The following is a 22,334-nucleotide window of genomic DNA, read 5'->3' as shown; positions in this document are numbered from 1 at the left end:
ACTGGACTGGATTCGGACTCAAGAAAAAATTATTGGACTGGATTGGACTGGACTCAAAAAATATTTGGATCGGACTTGGACTCAATTTCTCGAGTCCAAAAAACTTTGGACTAAATTTGAATTTGGCAAAGTCCAATCTAGTCCAATCCACTTACACCCCTACTTATTACATTTCCATATGGATCGAGTAATCGACATTCCTATACAAAGGGCACTATAACAATTGTCAAAAGGAAGTGCAAAAATGAAAGCGTTTCGAAGCGCGTATTCAGCAGTGTTTCGGCCTGTGACCTTAAACCCTAACCTCTCTTCAAATTTCCCACTCTCTCTCCTAAAACCCCACAACATTCTCCCCTCTCTCTCTCCTCTCTGCTCAACAAACGAAAGGTTTCGATCTCTGAATTCAACCTCTTTTTCGTCATCTTCAATGGCGGACGCTGGAACTCCTGCTCCTTTCAATGGTACCATAGAAACTGAATTCGGAACATTTCGAACCCAACTCGAGGAATCTGGCAATTTGCGGGAAAAAATTCGTAATGTCGCCTTGCAAATCGAGTCCGCTACTCGAGTTATGCATGCCAATCTTCTTCTCGTCCATCAATCTCGTCCGATATCTGGTAAATTCCTGAAATTCCCAACAACAACAAAGACTTAGTGCGAAAATGGTTTGGGGTCGGCTAATATGAATCGTCTTAAGAAATCGTTTCCGTGACAAATGGAACAATAATAATGAAGGAATAAGAGTTTAATCAAAGAAAAATGAGAGTGAAAGTAAGAGATTATGTCTTCTGTTTTATTTAAATTAGCATTATGTCTTCTGTTTTTTTTTGGGTTTTCATGCTGATTGGTGCATAGATGTGAGTTTACATGAGCTGCACTTTAGTTCTATTACGAATAATTGTTGAAGATAACATACTAACCGTTGTAATTTATAGAGATTTTGAGCGAGGTTTGAGAGAGAATGCTATCTGTAGTTATATATAATTTCTCCCGTGAATTGCGGTATATATAGTGGCGGGTGAATTAATTCACCCGGTGATACAACATATCACTGCTGTAGGCAGTGAAACGTCTTATCTTGGGCGGCAAAAATACAGCGCCGTATTTATCCGTTCACTGTTTACATAGGATATTATAACACTCCCCCTTGAACGGATCCTAAAATGTAATTACGGGGTGATAACTGCCTCATTAAAAACTTTACATTTGGAAAAACCCTAATGGGATAAAAACAAACATAAGGGAAAAAGAGTATAGTTGGGCTTGATATCCCTATATGCTTTTCTGCCTCGTTAAAACCTTGCCAAGAAAAAAAACCCCGTGGGATAAAAAACTTAAACAAAGGAAAAAGAGTACAGTACATATAGAGCTCCCCCTCAATTTAACGTATATCTCGAAGGCGACGCAAACTAGTTAGATGTACAAGTTCTTGGAATCGCTTTGCTGGTAATGTCTTTTTGAGTAGGTCGGCTAAATTATCACATGATTGAACTTTTGTGACATTGATTGTTCCTTCCTTATCCAAGTTGTGAGTGGAAAAGAATTTAGGATCGATATGCTTTGTTCTGTCACCTTTGATATAACCTTCTTTAATTTTTGCAATGCAAACCGTATTATCTTTATGGATGACGGTTGGGCTTTCTTGTGTTTCTTTTATGCCGCTTTGCCTTAGTATGTGATGGGTCAAAGATCTCACCATACACATTCTCTACCAGCTTCATAAAGTGCGATTAATTCAGCTTGATTTGATGAAGTAGCTGTTAGAATTTGTTTTGTCGACTTCCAAGAGATTGTAACTAAAAAGGTAATCTGTTTGCGATTTTGCCTTGACTGGATCTGACAGGTAGCCTTCATCGGCATATCCTACAAGGGTAGGATTTCCGTCTCGTGGATAGAATAATCCCATATCCGTTGTCCCGCGTATATAGCGGAGTAAGTGCTTTACTCTACTCCAGTGCCTGTTTGTAGGTTCGGAGCTGTATCTAGCTAATAAATTGACGGAGAATGCAATGTCTAGTATTGATGGCTAAGTACATTAAGGCTCCAATGGCACTTAAGTATGGTACTTCGGGACCGAGTATATAAATTTTTAAGCGACGAACAACCATAGGTCAACTAAATGGATGTGATTTGTTCATATAAAAGCTTTGTAGCACTTTCTGGGCATAATTGGATTGGTGAACAAGGATTCCATCCTTTAGGTGTTCAATCTGTAAACCGAGATAAAATTTGGTCTTTCCAAGATCTTTCATCTCGAATTCCTTTTCATCATGCATTTAGCGGTTTCTTCAATTTCATCGGGTGTACCGATGATATTTAAGTCATCAACATATACTGCAATTATAACAAACCCATTTTCGGTGTGTTTGATGAAGACACATGGACAAATTTGGTCATTCTTGTAGCCTCGATTCATGAGGTATTCACTAAGACGGTTATACCACATCCTCCCAGATTGTTTTAAACCGTAAAGTAATTTTTTCAATTTTATGAAATGTAGCTTCCGAGGTTTTGACCTTAAGGATTCAGGTAGTTCAAGTCCTTCTGGGACTCTCATGTGGATATCAGTGTCAAGTGACCCATAGAGATATGCTGTCACGACATCCATAAGGCGCATTTGTAGTTCTTTGCATGCAGATAGACTTTTAAGGAATCTTAGTGTCGTGACATCTACCACCGGAGAGTATGTTTCCTCATAGTCAATTCCAGGTCTCTGGGAGAAACCTTTGGCTGCAAGTCTGGCCTTGTATCATATGATTTCATTTTTCTCGTTTCGCTTTCGCACGAACACCCATTTATATCCAACGGGTTTTACTCCCTTTGGGGTCTGGGTTGTAGGGCCAAACACTTCTCGTTTTTTTGAGAGATTTCAATTCTACCTGAATGGCCTCTTTCCACTTAGGCCAATCACTCCTTCGTCGACATTCATTCACTGATCTTGGTTCGGTGCTCCTCAATATCAGTGGTGATTTCTGTGGCTATTGAATGTGCAAATATTTCTACTCTATTCCATTGCTTTCTAGAATGGACAAAATTTATTGAAATTTCGTGATTGTCGACGCTAGCATTTTCATGCTCCCCTTTAGATGTAGCATCTGATTCCTTGAGTTCATTTTGGCGGTTCATGACGTTTTCGTCAACTGAAAATTATTCCACTTTAGGAGAATCACTAGTTTTCTCATTATTTGTTTTTATTCTTCTTTACTTTCTCGGTTTCAAATCTTTGGCTTCGAGTGGTCTTCCACGCCTTTTGCGTGTTATAGATTCATTTGCAAGTGGATTTTTCGTTTTTTCTCCTGGGATTTCAACCCGTGCAGGAGCATTCATACCCGGTATATGTGATTTTATCACTTCCTTGAATTAGTATAAGGTCTTATGATCAATTTGCCAAGTGAACAAACTTTGTAACTATGCTCATTTGATTGCGGGACCCGTATATTTTTCAACGGATGCCCATTTGAGCTACGGACGATTTTCGTCATCATGCTTGATCCTGGGTGACCTAAGCGATAAGCTTATAAGTAGCATCTTCTGATTTCCTCTAAATTGAAAAAGCTACTAGTTTCAATGTCAAATTGATGACACATCATCTGATGAGTTGTCCCTTGTCCCTTATTATTTGTGAGCAACTATTCCCAATACTAACTTGAAGCTTTGTCCTCTAGTTGATGCATTAAAGAAAATATACGTTACAATCATGACAACATATTAGCAACATTCATTATCATATGCATCTAGCAATTCTTTTTTTTTTCTTTTGTCTTCTACTGCACATGCATGCACTACATTCTAGTCGCACTATATTTTAGTTACTTTAAGTTTACTTTTATGAAAAAAAACATAAACCAAGAACAAAAAAAAAAGGAGAGTAGAAATGTGACTAGGTGTATATATCTCAAACCATTAGTTATAACCTATAATTGTAATTCTTATGGTAAATTATTACATATACTCTATTTTTCTTTTTGATTTTTGTCAGAATGTTACGTATTACTTACTAGTATATATTTTACCCGTTAAATATGTATAGTGTTTTTACACCACTATAAAAGCGACCTTAACCCTTCCCATTTTTTTTCATCCGGTGAGACACCAAATTTGTTTCGACTCTACTCATATAAGTAAAATATATAAGTAAAATATAGCCCTGAGGAGTGTGCTGACATCCTTTCAAAGATCAATTTCTTGCCAGCGTCACATTTAGTGAGATACATGAATTCCTTTCCGTTTTCATTAATGGTTTCCATGTGATAACCATTTGTACGCAGATCTTTGAAACTCAATAGATTTCTTTGAGTTTTACCTGAATACAATGCGTTGTCTATAGTGATGTGTGTTTCCTTTGGTAACACTATGCATGCCTTTCCCGAGCCCTCAACCATCTTTGCAGTGCCACCTGCAATGGTGTTGAGGTCGCCCTTTTGTGGCTTGAGTTGAGTGAAGTATGACTTGTTACTCAGGATGGAGTGTGTAGTGGCACTGTCAATCAGGCATTGTAAATCAGGCATTGTTGAGCGCCTTTATTTGTCATTATCTTCATAAAAATATAACTTTGTCAGAACATGACACACAACTTTATTCATATAAAGAGGTGCATTACATGGTACGATATCATGAAATCATAAAAGAAAATACAAGGGACATTCAAGGAAAAGTAAGAGAGGATTACATGAAGTAAAATGATAAAATAACATTTTAGGTTGGTCTAGGGGGAATATGAGGGCTAGACATTTGAAACATCTTCCATGAGGTAATCAGCTACATCGAGGTCAGGGAGCGAAGTAGTTTCAATGATGAAATTTGTTTCACACGTCTCCTTTGACCCTTAGTAGAGACCACGTACAAATCCACAAGATGTTTGGGTGTGCGACATTCATTTGCCCAAAGCCCTTGAATGCCACATTTAAAACATTTCTCTTGTGGCCTTTGTTGGGAGTTTATTTGGGCGCCAGTTTTGGCGTCCTCGTCCTCTTCCTCTGCCACTTCCTTTTCCATTTCTTTCTCCATTACCCCTATTTTTAAACTGGCCATTATGATTTGAGTTACTTCCCCGCTTATTCCAACGTTTGTCACCTCTAATGGCATTTGTTTCGACTGTGGTGTGCTGGTACCCGCTGGCCTTTGATTATGAATTGGGAGCAGGATTTGGTTGAACAACATTATTTGCATGCATAGTGGAGAGGATTTTCTCAATCATAGCTCGTTCAGATAGAGGTTCTCCACACAGCTTCAATTGTGAGGTAATGCGAAGTACCGCAGAGTTGTACTCGCGTACTGATGCAAAGTCTTGCAACCTAAGCACAGACCATTCATGTTGGCCCTTTGGAGCAATAATTCTTTGTAAATGCTCAAATCGATCCTTTAGGTTATCCCATAATTCTTTGGGATCTTCCACAAGAATATATTCAGATTTGAGCTCTTCATATATATGGTGTTTAAGGTACACCAGTGCTTTTGCTTGCTCCAAAAGGGTAGGGGCACCACCTTCGACAATGGTATGGTCGAGACTAAGTGACTGTAAATAAGCTTTTGCGTCCACCCTCCATTCTAGATACCTTTGGCCTGAAGCTTCAAGGATCGGTTTGCAAGTCTAGCCATTTCTGAGTTCATCTGATGTTTTAACAAAATTAGTAGAAAATTAATGCAAAAAAAATCATACTGGAATGCAAGCCATAGTGGTCCGAAAATCCTTAACCGTTCAAGAGGTTAGGGGTTCGAAACATGATAATAACATGAAAATTGAACAATAAATATACATCAAAGGCTGCAATTTTTTTTTCGAGATTATGACAATGTTTAATTAGATTGTGACTATCATGACCGAAAAAAAAAGAATCACATCATTAGTGGCAAATTAAATAAAAAAAATCACATAATTAAGCATTATAATTGTGTTTTACAATATACAAAAATAAAATTATAATAATCCCTACTAAAACTGTTATAAGTATCATTTCCCAGTAAAACATGATTGTCAACTGTCTGAAAGATTCCAGGAGATCTAGTGTATCGTTTTTCGGGCGGCGGTCTCCAACATTGTACATGGTGGTCGAAAATGATGGGGATGAAGTTTGTGAAATTTGATGAGAGAGAAAATTTTATGTGGTAGAAGGGAGTAAGGGAGGCGGATGAAAAAAATGGGAAGGGTTAATGTCTCTTTTATAGTGGTGTAAAAACACTATACATATTTAACAGGTAAAATATATACTAGTAAATAATACATAATATTCTGACAAAAACCAAAAAGAAAAATAGAGTATGTAATAATTTACCATAAGAATTACAATTATATGTTATAACTAATGGTATGAGATATATAAAGCTAGTCACATTTCTACTCTTTTTTTTTCTGTTGTTGGTTTATGTTTTTTTTTTTTTATAAAAGTAAACTTAAAGTAATTAGAATATAGTGCAACTAGAATGTAGTGCATGCATGTGCACTAGAAGACAAAAGAAAAAAAAAACAATTGCCAGATGCATATGATAATGAATGTTGTTGATATGTTGTCATGATTGTAACGTATATATTTTTTAATGCATCTACTAGAGGACAAAGCTTCAAGTTAGTATTGGGAATAATTGCTGACAAATAATAAGGGATAAGGGACAAGTCATCATATGATGTGTCATCAATTTGGCATTGGAACTGGTAGCTTTTTCAATTTAGAAGAAATCAGAAGATGCTACTTATAAGTTGTTTTTGGGGCAAAGAAGTTTAGCTATTTCTTCTATTATTTTCTTGTACATAGTTACAAAAGCTTTATTCCCACCCCCTCCTTTTTTTTTTGTACAAAAAAAACATGATTTCTATGGAAAAAAAATAGCAAAGAAATAAATAGCAGGTAGTTCCACCATTAGAGCTATTTTCGGCCAAAAATTCTTCCTCTTTGTAGTGTTAGCCGCCCATCCAGGTGGCGGAACCCGTCCATTTAGGCGGGCAAGTTCAACAGAATAGCCCCTCCATATAGTCCGTTCATAAGGTGGCGTGACTTGCTTGGCGACGGCCGAGTCGATACCACCACTTAATTACTTTGCCGTCGCTTGCTGCTGACGGTAGGACCTGCCTCATCCCTACTCCTTTTATTATTATTAGGAGTTTTTCGGATTTCAGTTGATGGTTCCGGAGGAGTGTTATCATTGAGGTTCGGGACGGCTGTTTGTCGATGTTCGCCGACATGGCTATTAACGTGAGCATTGTGGTTGGGGTGTACTACCACTTCCTCGTGCCGGGTTTGTGGTGTTGGGGTGTACACTATTATGTCTATAATAAAATATATACTATAAAGAGATACATTGCTTAGAATAGTATTGATCCCATTACATTGGTGGTCTTTTTTTTTTTTTGAAAAAAATTATTAGCTGTTGAGAAGAACTACATTTTGATAGTAGAGCGAATTGGTGCTGATAACGTGTTGTAATTTATAGAGATTTTAATCAAGGTTGAGAGAGAATGCTATCTGTAGTTATATAACATTTTCTCCCGCGAAGTGCGGTATATATAGTGCCGGGTGAATAATTTACCCGGTGATACAACATATCACTGGTGTAGGCAGTGAAACGTCTTATCGTGGGTGGCAAAAATACAGCGCCGTATTTATCCGTTTAGTGTATACATAGGCTATTACAACACTAACATAGTTATCCGGTAGATTATCATATATGGTGTTATTGCTATAATAGAAGTCACGTAGTATAAGGGCGCTTACTCTTAGTGGCACTTAGATTGACTAAGGCAAACAAGTGTTCTCTCCTTTTTTTGCACTTTATTCCCCTCCTCCCCCTGTGGTTAGATTAGTTATGGAGTAGTATGCACGGCAGCGGGAAGTTCGCTCTTGCAGCCTATCTTCTTAGCAGCTATTACAGTAAGCGCCTCTCAAAGTAAGCCTTTACATGATAGTAGAGTCTGAGAAAGCAAGCACTAAACTCAAAGCTTATGGCAGCAGCTAGAGTCACTCCAGTATTCAGAAAAGAAGGAGGTGTCCTAACTAGGGGTGATAATGAGCCTGACAAGCTCGCGAGCAGCTCGGGCTCGGCTCGGTCAAAGCTCGGCTCGTTGAAGCTCGGCTCGAGACTTAAACGAGCCGAGCCGAGCTAGGCAAAGCTCGGCTCGTAAAGCTCGTGAGCTAGGCAAAGCCTAAACGAGCTCGCGAGCCCGAGCCTAAACGAGCTCGCGAGCCGAGCTCGAGCCCCAAATTTCCAGCACGAGCCGAGCTCGAGCTCGGCTCTCCCAAGTTCGAGCTCGGCTCTCCCAAGCTCGGCGAGCTCACGAGCCGAGCCGAGCCTGGAAAATTTTAAACGAGCTCGAGCCGAGCCCAGTGCTATTCGGGCTCGGCTCGCTCGATAAGCACCCCTAGTCCTAACGGAGTTCGTTTCGCACATGATTTAAGTATAGAATCAGGAGATATAGATTTTATACTATACAACTAGGAGTCTAGTTGGATATATTTTAGGAGTTAGTGTTTAGTAAGGTTTGCTAACCCTGTATTATATAGTGAGAAAAAGTGGTGACCAATATTGAGATCAGTATTGGTTGCCAGATAGAAATAATTGACTATATCTGTCTTATGGGTTGATTTTGTTTCAAATTTTAGAGGTGTTAGAGAGGGCTAAGTCACAAATTGACGTGCTTAAGGAGCATTTTAATCAGCTTGCTGAGATTATCCGAGAGTGCCTGGGTCAGTACTACAGGTAATTGGAATAGAAATTAGAGGATGTATTTCTTATAATTTCTTTGCTTGTTTGATTGGGACTTAGTTTGTTTTTGTGGTTCAAATTGTTTGGCTCATATGCAGGTACCATAATGATTGGAAGAATGAAACACAGACTGCAGTTTCGTTGCTTGCCTTTATGCATTGGTTAGAGACTGGAAATCTCCTCATGCATCTTGAAGCACAAGAGAAGCTTGGATGTGCGGTTAATTCTCAGCTTTTCATATTTGCTATCTATTTTTATGGGTATTATTCGACGAACCAAGTATGTTCGTGTTAAAATGAATACCACTATATCCAAAAGTCATTGTTGATTTTGAAACAAGCCCTTTAGGAGGACGTGTAACATGAGTTTGTGAAGTTTACATGCTTGCCTACAACTTTACATTTGAACTAGCGTCGAACTTATTTGAAAATCTTATGTTGGTGATTCACGCCCTAGTGTTTGTTGGGTTTAAGTTCCTTTTCTGAAATTCAGTTCATGTGAGGTTTGTTGGTTGATTTGGTAGTGTCAAAGATTGTCTTTCTTGTGTATAATTGTATGTTGGTGTACTGGTGTTTGAGGAAGCAAAATAGCGACTAAGGACCTAATATTTGTTGCATTAGGAATTTACTATTATGAGATCTTTGTATACTTGGAGCCATGAGTGTTAAGCCCTTATAATTTCTGCATTAGTCTCTCCGTGTAGTTCTAGTTGTCCCATTTGCTTTTTCAAAATCTCCAATGTACATTTTTTGCCATCAATATCTTGAGTTACGTAATTAAGAAAAATTATGTTTTAAAATCCGAACATATTAACAAGATCCTACATGAGTGGAGCTTAAATTATAAAAGCATACCTGATGACTTGATTTTATTTTCTTATGTATATTAGTAATTAAATGTGGTCAAAATATACAAAGTTTGGCCTTGTAAAAGGAAGTGGAGTAACTAAAAGAAAAGGACGAGAGAGTATGTAAAAATGATGATATATGCAAAATGCTTAAGCAAGAGGAAGTTTTGACGTGACCAACTCTGCCCCCTCCGTGCAATTAGGTCATTTGAATTTTTTGTCTTTCCCATTTTCTCTGTTTATCTAAATCTTGACTGACCTTTTCATTTTGAAACGCTTCAAAACAATTGCTGTGTATGTCTACTGTTACATTGCTGTGTATGTCTACTGTTACATTGCTGTAATGCACATCTTCACTAAAATATGTAAAAAGTTGGACATTTATTATGATTTGCGTTTCGTAATATGTTTGTTTTGTGATTAGGACAGTTGAGCTGAGGAGAATGCCATTTTGTATTAATTATCTCTGGAATATGGTGGCGTGGTCTTTGCTAAACACCCGCTCGTGTCTGTCATCACTTATCCTTGTTATGCCACAATGCTTTGTCATTGTAAACTGTTTAAACATGCTCCCTTGCAGTTTGCCAGTTACATATATATACTGATTCTGATTCTCACCCTTGTTTTTCTGGCTTGCAGTGAATACGCCTGATTTTGGTCTGGACGTCGAAGATTATCTAGTAGGTAAGAATATATATTATATGGGGACATCTGGCGCCCCATTTGAGTGATCTCCTTCGATCATAATCTTCATGCACTCTGGACAAAACATCCACTGAATGAATTTCGGTGTGTTTTCTCCTTTTCCTGTGCACGTTATAGCTTCAGATGTGGATTGGCATGTTACTTTTATCCTTATTATTACTTTACCTTGGGTCTGGATGCTGCATTAGAAGTTGTTTGCAATCATAGAACATTTAAGGCCTGGTTCACCTTCTTTTTGATTTTTCATGATATATGGTGCACACTTAGCTGGCTAACAAATGTCTGTCTAGTATTTTTTTTTTCCATGTAAGAATCAACCGACATTTTTCTTTAGGTAAGTATTTGCACATCTTAAGTGAAGCTCGGATAATGTATTAAAGGAAAGGACGCAAGCCAATCCTTGGCAATAGGTCGATAGCTTGACTTCGAGTATGCATAGAATTTGACCAAATTTGGGCAATTTGCTTCACCCAATAAGATATGGAGTTGCTTTGTGGATATAATTTATTGTTTACTTAACATAATTTGACTGAAATTGGCAATATGCTTGACCCAACCTGCTGACACTTCTTGTGTTAGCTACTTAGCTTATATATATTTGTTTGGGTGGAGGGAAGGGGAAGGTGTGGTGAGGTTACAGAAAAAGATCCTACTCGGAGTTCGTATCATTATGTGTAGGGAAGAATGGTTTTCTGACCCATGCCTGTTGTACTGCCTGTATTGTCGTAGGGTACAAGTGGCAAAACTATCTGCTCTACCACTTCCATTGTTGATGGGTGCAATTGGCAAAATTGTCTGTTGTATTCTTTTCTTTTTGACCAAGGAAGAAAAGTGGCGGAGCTTAACCAACCTAATTATCCTTTAAGATGAATTATAATTGCAATTGAAATGTAAATAACAAGATCAAAGAGCAAAGTGATATGCTAGCTCTTGACCCACCAAATGCGGACCCCAGTTCGAAGAGAACTTTCTAAAAGTCACCAAATGGAAGGTAAAAAAAGAAGTTACAAATGATAAAACTCTCCTTTCCAAATGAATACCAGATCTCGCAACAAGTCCATCAAAGTCAAAGAACCTAAATTTCGAAACTGAAATAACAAAATAAAAGAAGACATTGTATGATTTAATCACTTGCAATTAACAAAAAAGAATCTTAATGAAATATTAATGCCACCGGAAGGACGGCAAGATCTGCAATTCGGTATACACAACGAGAATGGCCTGGCGAGACCCTCATTAGGACCCTTGGACAAGGCAACACAAGCTGGGTGCAAGAGGACTTCGGATGACGTACTGACCCCCCGTTTGCGGATGTAAGGACGAGATAACTTCTGAGAAATTCTGGGAAGGTGGCAATCCAAAAGGTTTTCAGCCTGGCTATGGAGACAAGGAAAGTCCCACTGAGGACGCATAGCAATCGCCTGATGAAATCTGACCGAGAACCAAGACACACCTTAACCTTCTCAATGAAGCTCGTTACCCAACGAGGGGAATTGAAGAGTGAAGAAAGGCTAGAGATGGGATTTGAAAAATAAATTGATGGTGGAATTGGTTAAGATTTGGGATAAAAAAGTTTCTGAAGAACATAGGGGGTTGTGGCTTGAAATTGAGAGGACTAAGTTCTTGGGTTTCTATGTTCTAGGTTTTTCTTAGAAAAGGGTTAGAGGAGAGGGAATTTTTTGACAAAAGGCAGAACCCCTTCCTCTGAAGAAATTTCCTTCCTTGGTGGAGGGAACAAAAGTACTTACTATAGAGAACCTTTTTCACAAGAGTGATGTCATAATTTTTTGAATCGGTCAGGATTGGTGTTTTGTTGCTAAATATTCCCCTTTTTTGTTTTTCGGCAATCAGCTGTTGGCTGACAACTTGCTGGTTATATCTACTGATGCAAGGTGATTTCTTTCTGCAGGAATCTGTTTCATGTCCAATGAACTGGTAATATTTTTTCTTCTATATATTTTAATGTGTGCTTAATAGTGTTTGCAACTTCGCATGATTATGGCTTGAATACGAACGGTATAGATTTCTATGAGTGAAATACAAAAATATATGCCGTAAAATATATGCTGAATAAGCATTCATGCCTTCAAAACACTATTATTAACTGTTGGCATTTACTCACTGGAAAATAACTACTGTTCTTTTCTAGTTTTCTACATGGTATTTTGGTCGCTTCTAGCAATGTTTGATGAATTGGTCTGACAAATGCCAGGCTTGGTCTGACTTCTTGGTGGTTAATTTGTTTGAATGTAAGATGATTGTAATGATTGACATAGTTTTTTGATTGCAGCCTAGATATGTGGTCAATAGAGTAACATATGGAGACTATGATTCCCCCAAAAAGGTGCTGAATTTCTTGACTGATCTTCATGCAGCCTTTCGGATGCTGAACCTTCGTAATGACTTTTTGCGCAAAAAGTTTGATGGTGTGTTAATTTCAAGTTTATCTCCTCTGTATTTACTTTTTAGTGCCAATTTGCTAGTGAAATACAAAGTTTGTATATCTTGGTGTGGACCTTAAGATGTCTTAAGCACAGTCCTTCCTGTCCCTTCACAGGCATGAAGTATGACTTGAAAAGAGTCGAAGAAGTTTACTATGATGTGAAGATTCGAGGCTTAATAGATAGTGGGGATTCTAAAGGAGATCAAGGAAGCGAAGGACAATCTTAAATTGGGCTGTTTTTCACCACATCGTCTATGTGCATGTTGTAGGACAATCTGAATATACTGATGCTAAATGGTGTATAAGTTGTGTTTTGGTTCATTTAAGTATGAAAAATGCAAAGATGTAAGATGTTATCAATGCATCAGTTCACATGAATTTTCCAGTTGCATGTGTACATGTAGCTTGTAAAAGTGGAACGAAAGCCAACATGACTTTGCAATCACAAGACTGGGTTTTTAGTCGTCAGTTTATCTGGATCTCTTTATGACTGCTTGTGCCTTGTATCTAGAGTAGCAAACAGAATTATACAGGGCGAATTTGTTTTGTGCTGAGTTTTATTTTTTTTAACTGGTGTGAAGTCGCTCTACGAGTGATCCACATAGAAATGTTGAAGCTTGCGAGGAATGCCTATTTTTCAATTGCACTATCAACATTCCACAAGGTTTTTAATCGGTATATGAAATAGAAAAAGACAGGTTACATTTGACTTGGTTGAGCATTGGCTCAATACATGTGGAAGATTCCCCATTTCTATTAGTACTACACTTGACAGAGACGAAAAAGAAACTATTACACAATAATGACAACTTCATTTTTTATTCCGCACCAGATAAATCAGCTATTACATCAGACATAGTTTCACTTGAAGCTTCTTCTAACCACACTCTCATTTCCTCATAATTTCTACTTAGATGGGAAAGATTGTGTGCAACCTTGTTCCCAGATCTACCAACACGAGAAAAAGAAATTATATGGCATTGTTCAGCCAAGTGTTTTACATCAAAGATAATAGCTCCAAAGCTCGAGGCTTTCGTTCTTCCTTTCTTCAAGTGAGAGTAGATGTTGAGATTATTTGTTTCAATTGTGAGACTACTCAGCCCAGCTTCCAAAGCCGTTGAAAGCACAAATCGCACTGCTATAGCCTCAGTTATTCCACTTCATACTTCCCCTTCAGCTTACTACACATCACAGCTATAATGTCACCCTCACAGTCACGTACAACACCCCCCAAGTCCAATCCATCCATCTAAAAACACAGCTGCATCCACATTTGCTTTATTAATCACAACATCAGGAGCACGCTACACTCTAATCAGTTGAGTGTTGTTTAAACCATGCTGGTGCTTTTCGTTTGCATTCTCGTAATTATTCACTAATCCTACAACTTTGCACACAACATCTATGATCCCTATCTTCTTCTTGGAAAATATCCAAGCATTGCGTTTTAGCCATATTTCCCACAAAATGCTCCAAAACAACACCCACCAAATATCTTCAGTAATAACGCATAGTAGCTGCGAGCCCAAGTCCCACATGTTGTTTTTCTCACCTGCAAACATTCAATCTCAAAGGAGAAAGGCGCCAAATTATACTAGTCTCAGGGAACTGCATCAACGCATGGAATAATGATTCCTCCATGTCACCACAAAGGGGGGGATAGCATCATCCTTTAAACCTCTTTTCTTCAAATTCACCAAAACAGACGTCCCTTGATTCAACACTCGCCAGCCAAAATGTCTGATTATAGGGGGACTTTTGCATTCCATAATTTTGTCCATATACCATGACTTGCTGTTGTGGAGTTACTAGCTCTGCCATCCTTTCTTGCATGTAATTCAGCGTAGTACGCACTTCGGACTGTAAATTCACCATGTTTTGTAAGCTTCCATGACCACTGATCTTCACATGGATACCTTGGTAGAGGAATTTTCAGAATAGCTTCCCTCTCCCATTCGTTAAAATATGTTGTCAGCCGCTCTCTATTCATTCGCAACTCATAAACAAAAGTGGGAGTGTTTTCGTCCTTATGATAGTAGGGAAAAACGCTCGAGTTTGGAAGCCCAGGGACCCAAGGGTCCTTCCATATCTCAGTCGTGGTACCATCTCCTACTACCTTCAACATTCCTTTTTTCAACAGCTTCCTAGAAGAGATAATTGATTTCTTTGTAAAGCTTGTAATAGGGCTCACTTTTACATCCAAAAAACTCGAGTTCGAGAAATATTTATTTTTTGAATGTCTTTGTAATCAACGTGTTAGTGTTAGATAAGATCCTCTAAGCTTGTTTTGCCAGCAGTGCCTTATCGAAGACTTGGAGATTTCTCATCCCTAACCTTCCCTCTTTTTTTGGAGCATCCATACGATCCCACGTCACCCAAGCTATGCGCCTTTCATTATCCCTCGTACCCCAAAACACTAGGGGAAAAAAGGAAGGGCTGCAGAGGAAGGGTTGCGCTTTTTTTAAAAGCGCAGCCCTACTAAGTGAAGGGCTGCGCTTTTATAAAAGGCGCAGCCCTTCTGACTAAGTAGGGCTGCACTTTTGAAGAAAAAGCGCAGCCCTTCTTAAAAAAATTTGAAAAATTCAAGTTCGCGGGCTTCAAATATTAAACGGGATTCGTCAAATATATTATCCCTCATTCTCTCTCCTCTCTCACGTCCCTCATTATTCCTTTGCTCCTTCTCTCTCATCCTCTCTTCTCTCTCAAAAACTCCCATAAACATTTGCGACAAAAATCCTGAAATGATTTGCACTAAACATGCCGACGGAGTCCGATTGCCTATTGTGATACCTTTTCGGAAGCGGAACGGGCCAACGAGTCAAACTCACTGCTATGCTGTGAAGTTTAGGCTTTTTAAGCCTTCCGAGTTCGTTTAAGCCTCCAAATAGGCATTTTAAGTTTTTCCGAATTTTTTTCCCCTTAAATTATGTATTAGGGTTTTGTTTTATGTATTTAAACATTATTAGGTTCATGTTTGGAGGTAGTTATTGTATTTTCAGATCTATAATGTTCTTGTATACTTCTCTTTGTTTATTTTGATTAATGTTCTTGTATACTTCTCTTTGTTTATTTTGATTAATGTTCTTGTATACTTCTCTTTGTATATAATTTCTTGTATTTTCATCTTTGTTTTGATTAATGTTCTTGTATACTTCTTGTATACTTCTCTTTGTATATTAGTTTTTGTTCCTTTTTTCATTTTCGTTTCATTCTTTTTTTTTTGTTTTGGGTTTAGTATTTTGATTAATTTTTTTTATTTTTTTATTTTTGGTAGGAAGGGCTGCGCTAGTTAGGAAAAAGCGCAGCCCTTCTAGCTCAGAAGGGCTGCGCTTTTTCCTAACTAGCGCAGCCCTTCTAAGCTAGAAGGGCTGCGCTTTTTCCTAACTAGCGCAGCCCTTCTAGCTTAAGGGCTGCGCTTTTCTAGCGCAGCCCTACTTAAAAAGTGAAGGGCTGCTACTGAAAGGGCTGCTGTCAAAAAGCGCAGCCCTACATGCCTTTTTCAGCGCAGCCCTTCTTCATTTTTCCACTAGTGAAAGAATTGACAGCACATTCTCTTTATTTCATTGAGGATGCTTACTAGTATTGTAAAGCATTGCATCACGTACGTCGGAATTGCCAGGGTTATGGCTTTAATGAGCACCTCACGACCCCCTTGAGACAAGAAGCCTTCTTTGCACCCTTTCAACTTTTTTAAGACACATTCCTGAATCAATTGGAAAATCACTTTCTTAGAGCCACCAATGTATGTTAGTAACCCAAGGTATTTTTCATGCCCTTCAGCAGCCTTAAAAGATAACTTCATTTGAAGCAATTGTTTCTTTTCTTGGTCAATATTTCGGCTACAAGACATTTTATACTTTTTCATGTTTAATTTTTGACATGAAGTAGTTTCGTAGGTCGATAAGATTTCAAACACTTGATCCACTTCCTCCTCATTCGCCCTTATGAACAAAAGGCTATCATCTGCAAAAAAAAAAAAAAAGAGGTGGGAGATAGGATCCACTTTTTTGCCAATTTTAACATCATGAATTTTATTTGAGAGTTCAGCATCATGACATGCCTTCTGCACATAAAATATATTAAAGAGAAACGGGGACAGAGGGTGTCCTTGACAGATCCCCCGTGAAGGTAACAACCTTCTCAAGGGCTGTCCATTGATCACGATGGAGAAACATGCAGACCGAACACACCTCATAATAATAGTAACAAAGCACAAGGGAAAATCAAGTTTCAACATCATTTATTCAAGGAAAACCCACTCAACTCTATCATAAGTTTTACTCACAAGATAGCCCTCACATTTTGCTTCTTTCTCAAGTAATGAAAGCACTCATAAGCCACCAAAATATTATCAGTAATCAATCTGCCCGGGACAATCCCACTCTGTGACTAATGAATAACAATAGGGAGCACTTTTTTTAGCCTATTCGCAAGGACTTCCGAGACCAATTTATACATCACATTACACAAACTAATTGGCCTAAAATCAACAGGAGACTCACATTTCTTTATTTTTGGAATTAAAGTAATGTAAGTCTGATTTATAGAACCAATATCACCCCCGTCATTTAAAATATTCAGCACTTTATTTATTACATCTGAACCCACAATACTCCAATTCCTTTTGAAGAAAAGAGAGCACACATACCGTCGGCTCCTGAGTTTTTAGTTAATTGGATGCATTTGGCTAAGAGCTTCAACCACCTCCTCACCTGTATAAGGCGCACTAAGCATTTGGACCATAGAGTCCGAAACTTTTAAGTCTGTTTTCTCGATGACTAGCTCAGGATCAGTATAGTTATTCGCAATGGAAAGTTTTGCAAAGTGTTGGACAAAGACCTTGGTGATTTGCTCTTCTTCCTCAAAGATATTCCCTGCCGCATCATAAATGTGGTCTATGTTATTTCTTGCTTCCCGTTTCTTAGCTTTAGTATGGAAGAACTTTGAGTTCTTATCACCATGGCTCAACCAATCTTGCTTACTTGTTTGTTTCCAGACCACTTCTTCCCTTTTGTCCAACTCATCCATTCGCTCATCTAAGGCTCGCATTTTGGCTTATCAGCTCCGTCGTTTGAGTCTCCTCCATTAAGGCGTGCATTTGTTGTTGACAGCTCCGCAACTCTTTCGCAACATCACCAAAAGTGCTCTTACTCCACATTGTCAATTTGCTAGCCGTGCGAGCTATATTTCCCTTGACATCTTCCCCTTATTCCCACGCCTTAGCAACGATCTTCGAACAAGAATCTTCACGAAGCCACATTTCTTCGATCCTGAACAACTTTCGCTTGTTTCTCTTATTCTGAGCATGGGATCTAGGCTTCACACATAAGAGGATGGGAAGATGATCCGACTTTCTCTTGTCTAAATACGACACAAACGAGCCACCAAACTTTTCCCTCCATAACTCATTTGCAACGAACCTGTCGACCCGCTCCTGGACATTCTCGTCCCCACCCCTATTATTGTTCCATATGTACGAGTGACTAATATAAGGTAGATCCTCTAGCTTACAGTAAAATAGCATCTCTCAGAATGGCTGCCTCTTCAAACTTAAAATCGTTGCCACCTTGTTTTTTTGTAAACCACAACATCAATTTAAATCGCCCCTACTTAAAATTGTTGCCACCTTTATTTTCTTCCTCTGGATACCCGTATAATTCAATGAACCGCCAAGCTTCATTTTTCACATCAACTAACATAAAATCAATGTGGTTGTTTGAAAAAGACTGGACCAAAACATCCCAATCATCCCTCCAAAACAATGTTATGCCACCTCTTCTTTTCCTTCCTTCTCCTTCACACCCTACTGCAAACATGCTTTTAAACTTCAATTAAATTTTTAGCCGCTCCATCTCAAACTGGCGAAGTCTCATTTCTTGTAAAAGTGACAAATGGGGACTTTCAGTGATAACAATTCGCCGAAGTGCATTTACTGCCGGGATATTCTCCAACCCCCGATAGTTCCACGAGAAGATGTGTATCATTGACCATCAAGGGCTCATTGTGTGGGGCCCGCCACATTTCATTGGTTTGCATATCATCCTGGTTATGAACTCTCGAGGCTTCAATAATTCTCTTTTTTATTGTACCATTTCCCTCCTCATCCATGCATACACCACCACTTTCAACAACTTCTCTCTCTTTTCTTCGAGTGCCTACCTTACTCTCTGCACCCTAACTATTACTCGTACCTTCACTTGGGACCCGTTTCCAGCTAGGCTTCTTGAGCTTTGCAGAAACAACCCTTCACTGTGTTGCACATTATGTTGAAGCTGCTGGCTTATGGCATCATAGGCTTTTGTTGCTCTAGCCTTAATCTTAATACTATTGTTCAGTGGGGGGCCTTTTTGTTCCACCCTCCTAGTTGTGATCATTAATAAGGCTACGATTTTCACCTTCATAATCATCTTCCGTCCCCTTGATAGTACATTGCGTTAGCTTCGACATTACACCCTTGGCCATTGTCTTCTCAGCCATACCAATTTTTGGCTTGGGTTTTATTGTGAAGAGACTGCGAGCACACGTGCCTTCACTATTACTAACACGATTCACTGAATCCTCTCTATGATACTTCCATGACGAGGCCTTTATCGAACTACCATATAATAGGGGTGGATCCTCTTGTTCTTGGCAAATCTCACAATCCTTCAGGTCATGACCAATCTTGCCACAAAAGTAACAGGACAATGGAGGCCTTTCATACCTCACATCAAAAAATTCCTCCATTCCACCTCTCATCTTTATTTTAACACTCCTCATTAATGGTTTTCGAGCATCAATATTGACTCTTATTCTTATGGATTTATCAATCCCCATCGATCTAGAGCTATCCAATTTAATAAAAGAACCAAATTTATTCCCATTTGCCTCCACATTATTATTACTAAGTCCCCTTCAAAAGGTAAATTATAAATCCTAATCCACATAGGTAGCCCATAAAATTGCATATCAGAGGGTTTAACGTTACCTTCAATGTCATCAAGGATTATAGCGTGCTTATCAAAGTGCCACGTACGGTTGCCCATCAACAACCTTCTGTTAAGAAGAGTTAAATAGACCTGAAAAAATGACAGTTTAATTGCTCAACTACAATGATTTTAGCCCACGAATAAAGACTTGAAAATCAAAATGACTTGAATTATTGAATCAACCTGGATCTCACATGTATATGTATATGTATATGTATATGTATATGTATATGTATATGTATATGTATATGTATATGTGAATATTATATTTCGTAATATGTAATTCATCTAATTGTTTTCTGTTGTAACATGTGAGATTTTTTGCTTCTTAACGCAAAGTTGATATTTTAGATGTATATACCGAGATGAACTTAACAATACCCCACATTAATATGTTTTATTCCTTGCGTAAAAATAACCGCAATTGTTGAAAGAGTTATATGCTCATATGTAAAAAGTCATGTTGCAATAGAAAATTAAAAAAAAAGAAAGAAGAAATTGCACTTGCCTCGTGGTTTAGTTGTGATTTTCACACGTATGGTTCATCTTTCTATAGTAAAAAGAAAATCTGATTGTAATGCATCGACAACGGCTGTGCATCGTCTTTCCAATTTTACGGGGAAGAATTTTTAACAAGAGAGTTAGAGAAGACGAGTCAATGGCAAATGGTAGTTTTATTAAAAGTAGTGTGATGCTTAGATAAACTAGGGTGATGTTTAGGTGCTCACACGTAAATAGAGACCTTAATCATCATTAGTCAATTTGAATATTGCACTGAATATGAGATGTTGATTAGAGTTTCAAATACTTTATTGATTTGAAAAGAAAAAAAAAACTTGTAGTGTCCTAGTCGCCCTCTTTCAAACTTAGAAAAGGTATAAAAGAGGATGCACCTTCATCTTATAATACTTTTTACACTTATCTTGACACATAGTTTCAGGTTGTAAGTTGTTTGATTATCAATTGTTGTTATATTGAAAACGTAGCTTATAGTAATTTATAGGGTATGTTTTTACTTGTTTGGCTGAGATATAATGAGGGTAATATTTTATTTGAATCATAGAGTATGTGAGACCTGATTCTCTTTACTTGAATTTTATAAAATTGAAATTATATTTTACCAACAGAAACATAATTCTACTATTAGAAAATGGATAAATACTAAAAAAAAAATTGACTAAAATTGTTTTACTACTTTCATGTTGTATTTTTTAATTGAAAAAAATTGATATGATTTATAAAGTCTGAATGAATTTTACTAACAAAACTGCATTTTTTCTGAATACAATTATCTTAGGTTAAGCAAATAAATAAAAATTAGCGGGCCATATCTAATAACGAAAATGTATAGAGCGTTTTGGGACATGAAAAAAGGGTAGAGAAACGTATAAAGTGTTTTGGGACATGAAAAAAGGGTAGAAATTGTTATGAGAAGAAGGGGTAACAATAAGCTTTTGCTCTTCTCTTCGACATCAAAGAAGGCAGAAATCATCAAATAAAAGATTTGGAAATCTGGACAGATTTTAAGCAACTGATTGAGGGGTTTCAAGAAAACAAGGATACTCTATCCGTAACTAGTTGTTGTACCGCGCGCTACGCACACGCTATCCCAAAATATCGTAATGGCAAGGGTTAAATTGTTTTCCCAAAATCAAACACAAAAAAACATAGTTTTCCCAAATGGTTAAATTGTTAAATACGAAAACATAATTTTGAGTAATACAAGTCAAAGCTCGCTCTACATAATATCGCCTTTTTTATAACGTAGTTCTACCTTTTTTTCGTAAGTGTATGTATCTTCCTTATATCCAGCTACCTTTCTTATAATGCGCATGGTTAGGAGTAGCTAGATTGGCATCAATGTCAGTCAACTGACTTACTATAATTTCTTGTTATTATAAAAATTATAGAATATATGTCACGAGAAACACATTTTTTTCTGCGGATAACTTCCTTTTCTTTATCTAATAATATATGTTGCTACTTTTAGTTTCATCCAAGAAAATTTCATATCCCACTCATATTTTTCACTCCATATAGCCATACCCCCCCCCCCCATGTTATTCCTCAATTTTGCTAGTGAATCTTCTTTAGGCTATCAAGGTGAAAATTATTATATTTAGAATCTCTTTATATATAATACCAAATTTTAACAAATTTGCTTTTTTAAAAAATGGGACATGCCAAACAACCCCCACACAAGTACACATATTATACAAAAATGCTTTGACAAAGTTAAATGTGTATGCTTGAACATTTCAATTTAACACTCAAAAACATGATTTGTATAGGAAAATGTGCGCGTTACTACTAAATGTTGTATTGGTTACAATACAAGGCTAAAGTTTACTCTTGCTATTATTGCGAGATTTATGCGTTCTATAACAGTAAGAATTGTAAGGATTTTTTTCAGTTTAGCATATCGATTCCTTTTACTTGTGGATACTTGACCATCAGTAGCATGTCGGATCGTTGCTATATGTGTGTAAGTTTGCATACAAGTAATTGTGACTCTACCTTTTTCTTAATTGTGTCTTCTGTAGCTCCAACTTTCAGAAGTTGAAAGTTTGGGTACCGACTTTGGTGCAGTCTAGGATTTAGGTTACTCTTCATAATTCTACGTTTGAAAAAAATGTTTGTGCATAAATATTCTTATCATCATTATTTAGCTCTAAGT

At 37.7% G+C, this 22,334-nt stretch overlaps 1 protein-coding gene across 3 annotated transcripts; it reads left to right on the top strand.

Moving 5' to 3' along the window:
• The first annotated feature begins 201 nt into the window (after window positions 1–201).
• On the top strand, window positions 202–13,157 carry LOC104898685 (uncharacterized). 3 transcript variants are annotated; one of them, XM_048647780.1, is made up of 8 exons: window positions 206–617; window positions 8,592–8,688; window positions 8,793–8,908; window positions 9,971–10,048; window positions 10,181–10,225; window positions 12,156–12,181; window positions 12,537–12,672; window positions 12,804–13,157. In XM_048647780.1, the coding sequence occupies exons 1-8, from the start codon at window positions 245–247 to the stop codon at window positions 12,914–12,916; spliced, it is 984 nt and encodes a 327-aa protein (XP_048503737.1). In that variant the 5' UTR covers window positions 206–244; the 3' UTR covers window positions 12,917–13,157. The 3 variants fall into 3 exon arrangements, 2 of the variants coding, with proteins under 2 accessions (XP_048503737.1, XP_010684091.1); XR_007276068.2 differs by lacking the exon at window positions 12,804–13,157 and having other exon boundaries at window positions 202–617; window positions 10,181–10,330; window positions 12,537–12,650; XM_010685789.3 differs by lacking the exon at window positions 9,971–10,048 and having other exon boundaries at window positions 207–617.
• Window positions 13,158–22,334: the final 9,177 nt, after the last annotated feature.

Source organism: Beta vulgaris, chromosome 7, assembly GCF_026745355.1.
Source record: "Beta vulgaris subsp. vulgaris cultivar EL10 chromosome 7, EL10.2, whole genome shotgun sequence".
In the NCBI taxonomy this organism is placed as follows: domain Eukaryota; kingdom Viridiplantae; phylum Streptophyta; class Magnoliopsida; order Caryophyllales; family Amaranthaceae; genus Beta; species Beta vulgaris.
Note: the sequence above shows the minus strand (reverse complement) of the source record. Positions and strands in the feature narration are given on the sequence as shown.

Excerpts from the sequence above, each read along its gene's own strand:
- LOC104898685 (XM_048647780.1), top strand. The coding sequence starts at position 245 with ATGAAAGCGTTTCGAAGCGCGTATTCAGCAGTGTTTCGGCCTGTGACC. Across the intron at positions 8,689-8,792 it reads TGCCTGGGTCAGTACTACAG|GTACCATAATGATTGGAAGA; the intron begins GTAATTGGAATA and ends GCTCATATGCAG. Across the intron at positions 12,673-12,803 it reads TTTGCGCAAAAAGTTTGATG|GCATGAAGTATGACTTGAAA; the intron begins GTGTGTTAATTT and ends GTCCCTTCACAG.